The sequence below is a fragment of the Prosopis cineraria genome, unplaced genomic scaffold (assembly GCF_029017545.1).
Source record: "Prosopis cineraria cultivar Desert tree isolate PC_DT_omini unplaced genomic scaffold, ASM2901754v1 PC8, whole genome shotgun sequence".
Taxonomy (NCBI): Eukaryota; Viridiplantae; Streptophyta; class Magnoliopsida; order Fabales; family Fabaceae; genus Prosopis; species Prosopis cineraria.
Window position 1 is genome coordinate 3,639,531 of NW_026555339.1, and position 8,736 is coordinate 3,648,266.

The window sequence follows — 8,736 nt, forward strand, 5'->3', positions numbered from 1 at the left end:
TTGAACAGAGCAACGAGGCAATGAGCCATATATAAACAAGCAAATAAAATTTTTGCAATTTCATCACTTTTACATGGCTAAAGACACTTTAAAATCTCCTCAGTAATATCCCAGAAAAATTTGACTGCCATGATAATAAAAAAATTCTACCTCGAATTCACACCAAAACAACATTTCCCCTCAGTGCATTCTCCAATATTTTGCCGAGAGGAAATCAAGACTCAGAGAATAATTCTGTCAAAGATCTCTATAAGCATGCATCAAATCTGCAAGGAAAAAAAAATCTTTAGCATAACAGCCGGACCATACAGGAATGTTCCCTAGTAAATGAGAAGTCAACTGAAAAGCCAGCACATTTGGGTAACTAAATACACAAACACTGTTTCAGCAGAGTATAAAAAGGTTGGTCAACAAGCACTGACGGAAAAGCACAGCTCCGTTCATCGACATCAAGAATGCAGGCTTGCCCTTCATGGAGAAGAATTCTTAAAACAAGTGGCATAAATTCAAACCTCAGAAGCCCTCAGAAGCCGCTGCTGGAAGATGTGCTTCCAGTTCTGAGACCAGAGGTGGTTCCATTACTTGTTTTGCTAATAATCCCTTTCCCAAAATACTCAGCAATTACAGAGAACCCATCTTTAGAGTTCCTCACTTGCTGGAAGAATCTATCTTGATCCTTAGAATTTTGCTCCAAATTCTTTTTCATTTCCAAGACAGACCTGTATTCAGGAGCACACTCAGGACATTCCTTTTCATTATCCCCAAGGCAGCGCAAATGGAACGAATGCATACACATAAAATGAACGGCTGGGAGATCCAGAGTGAAAGTGCATGCAGTACACTTGCTTAACTGAAAAATTCTGGCATTTGTCCTAAGATCCTGAATCTCTTTTCTCATTGCTATTGTATCTTCCTGCACCAGTAAAAAAATCATTAAATTTCTTAACTTCCTGGATATAAAAATAGCAACAATTAAATACGATTAGACAAATACAATTTTAGTCCTTTAATCAGATGTCAATTCCGATTTAATTCTTTTCTTCCTTTTCGATTAAATCCTATAATTTATTAAAATGTTACAAGGTTTACCAAATTGAGAGGAGCAAAATTTTTTTCCCTGGGAAGTGGCAGTGCTTTAGGGTGGTACAAGCATTGAGAGAGGGAATGAAGAAGTCAAGACAAGGTAGGGAGGAAAAGGAGCAAAATTTAGCTTAAATTGTTCATTGCTGTTGGTAGTAATCTGAAAAAGAGAAAACATAATCTTTGGTCCCTATAATATCATTAGCTTTTGTATTCAATACCTGTAGTATTTTTTTAGTGTAGGGACTGAAAACACTGAAATTATAGGGACAAGAAAAATAAATATCACCCAATCTTTTTGAAACTATAAACACTGAAAACACTAGCAAAAAATACAAGGACTAAAAGGAAAACCCAATGAAATTATAGGGACCAAATAGTATGTTTTCCCTCTGAAAAATTAGCAGAAGTTTGAAGTTTTAATTTTTAGGTGAGCAGCTTGATGTCAGAATTATAAGTTTCATTGTTGCGGAAAATCTAATGCCTTTGTACGTCTCTAATGTCGCAGTCCATTAATGGTTCATCTCTTGTTCGTAACCGTAACTCCTTGTACATCTCCCCTTTCATCATTAAGTGTTCACATTTGTAATGATTTTCGCTAACAGTATTTCAAAAGGATTTGATTCATCATTACTTTTATTATGAGTTTGCCATGCAGAAGAAAAGAGGAAATACAAGGAAGAGAAATGAAGTGAAGAAAATAAACAAGTGAAGTTTCTTGCCGAGATACTTCATATATGAAGTGCATCTGCGATACATAAAGCAATGTGAGATGATACTTCCAAATAATTTAATAGTGTAGTCAAATAAGGAAACATTGGAATATTTTGCTAAACCAAAGGATTTAATTAGAACAAGGGAATAAAATTAAGAAACAAAATTACATCAAACCCACAACATTAGAGAGCAAATGCATATGCCATCAAATTATTTGGTAATTTGAAAAATAGACTTTCAAACTTCACACAATCATCTAGAATGTGTTTCTCAATAAATTAAATCATAGGAAACAAAATTATAACATGTGCAGACTGTTATTAATCTAATCAACTTTATCATCAAGATGAGAAGCACTAGTCTCTGCATATTCAGCAAGACGCAAGAGAGCTCTAGAAAAAAAAAATTTCCACTGCATTAATCATCATGTTACTCATGTCAGTGAGGTTCATAACTCCTATAAAACGATTGGCGTATTCAAGTCAACTGAACATAGCTGAGCTCAGTTCTCCGCTTCATAATGAAGAGCCTAAATCACCGATATACAATATGTCAAACATTCAGAACTTCAAAAGAGTTCATATTTCTTGATTTCCATAATCACTACTAAGGTGTTCATTAACACATCTCCACTTAATTTTCCAAATTATTGTTAATGATAATGTTGACACGATAGGGTTTACAGGAGAAAATTATGGGTTTCGTGTGAAACTATGATAGAAAATTTGTGGGTGGAAGATTCAACACTGGTTAAGGAAAGCGTTTTTCAGGCAAAGGAATCTTTTGATGCTCATGTTTTGTGAACAGAACCATCCGGAACAGAGTTTTGAAATTCATAGTAGCACATCTAGTTAAGTGCAGCATAATTATTCACAAGGAACAAACACCAATTATCTCCATCGTTCAACAAATATGCCACCAGCCATCCTTTATCGAACAACACATCCACTACATAGTTACAATCATCCTTCTAAAGTTTCTCTGACTATTAATTTAGTCTGCTTCAAGCTTAAGTGATACTTTCTTTATTGCTTTTAGGTTTTGTTTGGCATGCACCTTACTTCTGACTAAATTCTCAAGAATATTAGAATATGAAAGGAGTCATAAAAGCTACTGGCCACATGTAATGGGCACCACAATGATGGAAAATGAGATATGAACTATGAACTATCAAAATGCAGCATTATTATTATTATTATTATTATTATTATTATTTTGGGTGGGGGGAGACCAACCTGATAATTTTCAATGGCTTGTCTGTCCTCCTCAATCATCTTAGATTCCTGTTCAAGCTTTCGAGCAATGTAATCCTTGATTACAGAAAGTGTGAGGCATGGATTTGTTGAAAGAGTTTGAAGGACAACTATGGGGGGCAAAATGTCATCCCTCTCAATATAAGTCAAAACTTCTTTCACTTCTTTGGAGCAATCTTCTCCCAGCTCACCAAAATATTTAAGTAAATCGGCCCAAAGAGAAGGATCCCCTCCTTTACCTAAATCCCCAAGCCTTTTGCAGCAAGCAATTAGCCCCTTGTGATCATGTGTCTGCATATAGCAAGCAATCACTTCTTTATAAAGTTTCATCTTTTCATATAAATATAATAGTCCTTCTTTGAAAGCATTCATTTCACACAAGATGATTGCTAAATCAACATCATAAAGTGGATGTTCCATCTCAGGTGGCCATGCATTCTTAAGTAAGCTCAGACCTTTCTCACGCCTTTTAAGACGATCTGTTTCCTTGTCTGAACTTTTGTGATCAGCACTTGTTCCATTTGACTGAGCTTTTAACATTGTGGATTTCATTGACACTAACTTAAGGTTAAGATCTCCATCATCATTAACTTGAGATATTGAAGGAAAGTTCAATTCCTTGGATATATACAATTCCAAGAGTGTGTTGTGGATCTCCACTTGAGCAGGTGAGTCCTTGACCTTGTTGGTATACTTTTCAAGAAAATCCATTAGGGATTGGGGATGATGAATAAAGATGCTAAGAAAGTCAACAGGAGATGGCAACATAGATACATACGCACTACTTGAAGCTCCTTTTTTGTCTCCATCCTCTGTGCAAAGCCTTATGAGGATCTCAATTGTCTCTGCTGGCCTGTGCTCTGTTAAAATCTTACCATACTCCTTAATTGTTACTCCAGCTTGGCTTGGTTCAAGACTTGAAATATATCTCAAAGCCTCATCATACCGACCAAGGTCTTCAAGCAAAATCTTCAAGTACCACTCATGTCTCCCTGCCTTCTTTGCAACATACATTGCATGTTCATGGTAATTAGCTGCACGACAAACCCTGATTGCAGTTTCCACATCAAACTTATGTTCCCCGATGCTGTCATCGCTTTTAATAAATAAATTAAGCTTTTCAACATCTTTCAATTTGGTGTAACAATTCAATAGAAGAGTGGTATGATCTTTAGAAGCAAGGCCCTTCTCATGTAACTTTTCCAAGTAATTTGTAAGGTTATAGATTCTTTGAGCATCCAAAAACTTCTGTATCACATATGAAGGCTCAAGGTGACCAATGGTATGGATGTACTGGGCCATTGCCTCATCATAGTCTTGCTTGCTGTATAGATGATCCCCGTACTTTCTTAGCACTTCAGCAGTAGCTGCAGCATCAGCTTGTTGAGTCTGAACAAGATTGATCGCTACAGTATATAAATTTTTCTTAAAAAGCATGTCCAATTTGCTTTCCATATCCTTTTCCCCAATACACAAAGCTGATTTGTCAGTCATTATGAGTATTATGTTACCCCATTCATAGAGCAAATGAGAAACTTCTTTAACCAATACACTGTGAGCTATCAAACGATTCTTTAAGTCATAGATGTTGAAAGTATGTCTTCCATTTCTTTGATCTTCAATAACACATAAAAGATATCCACGAAACCATCCCAAAAATTTCTTTTCTCCCTCAAAAGCCCAACAAGGACCACGCCCATCAACTTCATAAAAATATACAGCCTCAGGTCGACCAATTATCAATTCCTGTTTACGTTACCATATAAAAACATTTAGCTTTCACAGAAAATATATATAGCTAGCAATAAAATTCAGATAATTTATGAGCTATGGCCTATGAGATTGCATACAGAGCGGTCACTCATTGCAACACTGTTGACACTGCATCCAATCTGATCCAGGGTTTGCCTTCTCGGAGGTTGATCATGCAAACTGAACAAGCTCACTGAACTTGGAGTTACGGCAAATAATTGAAGGGATTCACCATCCACCCTAAATTCAAGGCCAGTTATAGATGAAAGAGTTTTCTCTGAATGATATTCCACCTGAAGCTTGAAACGGGTAATACGTTCCCGTGCAATGTCTCCTTTGATGCAGTAAATAAAGCCATTGTCTAAGCCAATAGCTATGAGCAGTATAGGTGGAACTTCTTCAAAGACTATGAAAGATGTAATCTGCCATACATCACAGTTCCCACAACATCGAGATTAGAGCTTGGAAGAATCAAATCAAGTTAACAACCGAGTTTTAGTGTACACATATCCAGATAAAATGTAAGCATGGCAAGCATGCACAACAATGTCATTTACCTTTGCTTCAGGAAACTGATTAGTGAATATTCGCAATATCCCAACACATTCAGGATTTGTCGTGCTTGAACCCTCAGGTTCCATCTTATCAAGGTCAAAAACCTTCAAGCACGAAGTTGACTGTTGGGGAGCTACTTGATCATCTTCTCCAATAGTTACCAAGAAGTTCCGTTGCTGATTCATCAATGAACGAAGGAATTGGTAATATTCGAAAGTCAAAACTCAAAGGTAATAAAAAAGAATTGGTGGTAACAACTAACAATGAATACCGAAATAATTATTTCACCAATATTCATATTAGTCGGGAGGCAAAAAGGGATTGTGGTGATTCAACTAATGAAGCAGAAGATAATAATCACAAAAGAGGACATAGAGCTTCAAAAAATTTATTGGCTTTCCAAATTTTTCAAACACTTGCCCAGCTCATCCATTATTCCTTCCTTTACTGAATAAGTTTACGTACTAGCAGCAATCAAAATACAAACCGCATAAAAATCAGTAGCCAGTTATCACTTTTCCACAAACCCGACCGAAAAAAATTCAATTGCATAATGGTAGAGAAAATTAGAGATTGAACCTTGAGCTGCTGAAGAAGGAGAACGGAGGAGGAATGAGCAGAAAACCCATAATTGAACTTAAGGCCCCGGTCAAGCAAGCAGACGGTGCCGTCATCACAGCCAATCACCACCTTTCCTCTCCCGCTTGAGCAGCATTCTATCTTCCCTGTCACCTCCTCAGGAATCGTGCATTTTCCTGCGTGTTTTTCCTCAAAGAACTCGAACTTCCTCCACTGGTACATCTGATTTCAAAGCCAGAAATATTCCAGGAGAGATCAGACGTGCGTTTCCGAAAAACTGAGGTTTCGCAATTTTTATGCCAAGAGAAGTGTGATTCTGGAGCGATGAAGGGATTTACTTGTTTGGTTCTGATTCAAGAAGAACCCGAGGGAGGAGCGAGGGTAGAGATTGAAGTTGTCCCCGCCGGTTACCCGTAAATTCTACTTTGTTTGGGGCAGATTTGAGAATTACGATAAGTCTGCGATTATCTGCCTGTCATGGTTTCGTAATTAATTTCGTTAACGGGATTGCCTGGTAAAATTATAAAAGAAAAAAAATCAATTATTAATAATTTATAATATTGATGTTAAATATTTTTAAATTATGTCATAAAAATGTTATTGCTTCTAATTTTAAAGTTATTCACAAGTTTTCCTTTGCCATGCACGTGAAGAAATTCAAAATTGTATTTATCCTCGTCTTTTCAGCATTTAAATTTAAATCTTATCTCAGTAAAAAGAGTACCAAAGAAATACGATTTTTGGATAATATGAGTATATGACTTTATCTAAATATTATATTTCGACAACTTTGATATTTGATAAGTTACTGGTGGATCAGCTGATATTTTTTTTAAAAAAATTCTACTGCTCCACATTTTTTTTCTATTACCATGAATAGAGAAACTTATTTCTAAGCCTTGGTATCGTGCTAGAAAACGTATTTAGGTTATTGTTAATTTCGGCTTTTTTACGGTAAAAAGATGAGCCCATAGACTAAATTTTCTTTTAAATAATTAGTTGATCAAGTTATATTCAAGTATAGTCAGGCTCAATTGAAAACAGCTTTACCAAAAATGTTATTTGCATTTATATAAATTTAAATTCAACACTTCATTCTTAAACAGTTTTATATTTCTTAAGGAAGGGGAGATTATTCAGACCTTCAGCTAGCATGTACTTTGTAGTAACCCTTCACATTGACAGCTATTCAGCTAAGGTGGGTATGTGGTTTGGAAAACGGGAAGCTACAGGTTAATTTTTTCCAATGGGGATGAAATGAATAAACCTATAACAGATTTACTGAATGGTGATGGTTGAAATTTACAGTGTATTTCTAATTTGGTTAATGAGGTGGAAAGAGACAAAATTTGGGGTATCCCCTTGTCTGGTTGCCAGGATGAAGTTGTTTGGGATGGTGCTAAAAATGGCACATATACTGTAAAAGATGATATATGGATATGCAAGGAAGAAAAGAACTGCAATTGTGAAGCTCCTTTAAGAGAATTAAGAATGATGTTTGGCATAAGATTTGGCAGCTTAATTGTATGCCTAAGGTTAAGCTTGTTTGTAGAAATTAATGACGGGTGCTTTGCCTGCTCGTAATGTTTTGTGAAAAAGAAAATACTTGAATGACTCTTTGTGTAAAATTTGCGGCAATGAATAGGAAGCTAAGGAACATGTAGTTTTGCTATGTCACCGGCCAAAGTTGTTTGGTTTAGTGATCATGTTGAATAGAAAATTAAAAGATATTCGATAAGCAATATTAAAGATTAGGTTATTATATGACTTATGGATAACAAACTTTCTATATGATTAAGTGTAGAATGGCTATTACTTATTGGTATATTTAAAAAATTCAATGTTGATCTTATTGAGATGAATGTTCTAGCTGGCAAATATTTGTGTAAAATTAAGAATGTGTAAATTTTTAAATCAGTGAGAAAGGTTGATGTAAATAAGAAAATAAAATTGCCTTGGTGTTTTCTTGATAAAGGTGGGATCAAATTGAATTATAATGGGGCTTTTGACAAGGTAAAGGATTGTGATGGTATTGGGATTGTTGGAAGAGATGAATGGGTAATTTTGTGATAAGTGAAAAAGTGGTGGGTTCTTCAACCTTGATGATTGAATCTTTAGCTCTGAAAAGGGTTTTATTACTTGCTAAAAAACTAGAGACCTTAAGTATAAGCGGTGTTGAAGAAGATTGTGAGGTTTTATATAAGGTCGTTACTGATGACGTGGTTGTTACTTATGACTAGAAAAGTGCTAGTATTATCAATGATAGTTGTTGCTCATGATATTTTGTGAAGAATTGTTGTTTGTCCCTTGTTTGTGAGGATGAGAATAAAGTTATAGATTTTCTTACAAGGAATGTTAAAAAGAATATAGAACTGGTTGTTTTGATGCTATCACCTTTATTTACTTTAGTTTGGATTTTATTTCTTGACAAGACTAAAGTATTGAATATTGATGATGCTAATATGAATGCATCTTTTGTAAAGAAAGGCACTAGTCCAAAACTTTTATATCATTTTTTTTGTTTGTTTTTTTATTTTTGTTGAATTGGTTATTGTTCTTCTTTTTGGCATGCTGTGTTAGGTTTTATGTATAGGTTTTTTTTTTGGGTTTCGGTTATCAATGTTTATAATTGTTTTTTGAGATCAATAAAATTGACTCATTTTCTTTTTTTTGGGGGGGGGGGGGGCTTAGCTGGTTGGCGAAAAGAAAAAGGTCAAAAAATAAAAGTAAAAACAGCTAAGCCGGTTAAAAACTTGCATTTGGATTAGGGCTATGAACGTGATGCAGTCATGCTTGACTC

At 35.3% G+C, this 8,736-nt stretch overlaps 1 protein-coding gene across 7 annotated transcripts; it reads right to left on the reverse strand.

Annotated features, from left to right (window-relative positions):
* Positions 1 to 6,400, reverse strand: LOC129318248 (vacuolar protein-sorting-associated protein 11 homolog). Of its 7 annotated transcripts, none has more exons than XR_008595215.1 (6): positions 5,937 to 6,371; positions 5,360 to 5,533; positions 4,901 to 5,224; positions 3,033 to 4,796; positions 423 to 913; positions 1 to 266 (listed from the first exon to the last, which is right to left on the reverse strand). XR_008595215.1 is itself a non-coding variant. In XM_054962922.1 (6 exons), exons 2-6 carry the CDS (start codon positions 6,156 to 6,158, stop codon positions 524 to 526), a joined length of 2,874 nt encoding a protein of 957 aa, XP_054818897.1. In that variant the 5' UTR covers positions 6,275 to 6,400; the 3' UTR covers positions 1 to 523. The 7 variants fall into 7 exon arrangements, 5 of the variants coding, with proteins under 5 accessions (XP_054818897.1, XP_054818899.1, XP_054818898.1 ...); XR_008595214.1 differs by having other exon boundaries at positions 379 to 913; XM_054962922.1 differs by having other exon boundaries at positions 1 to 913; positions 5,937 to 6,158; positions 6,275 to 6,400.
* Between the last annotated feature and the right edge of the window lie 2,336 nt (positions 6,401 to 8,736).

Bases quoted from the DNA above. Each gene is read 5' to 3' on its own strand.
- LOC129318248 (XM_054962922.1), bottom strand. From the start codon at position 6,158: ATGTACCAGTGGAGGAAGTTCGAGTTCTTTGAGGAAAAACACGCAGGA. The intron at 5,534-5,936 runs GTTCAATCTCTA...TTGATGAATCAG, and splicing joins TCCTTCTTCAGCAGCTCAAG to CAACGGAACTTCTTGGTAAC. The intron at 5,225-5,359 runs GTAAATGACATT...GATGTATGGCAG, and splicing joins ATCAGTTTCCTGAAGCAAAG to ATTACATCTTTCATAGTCTT.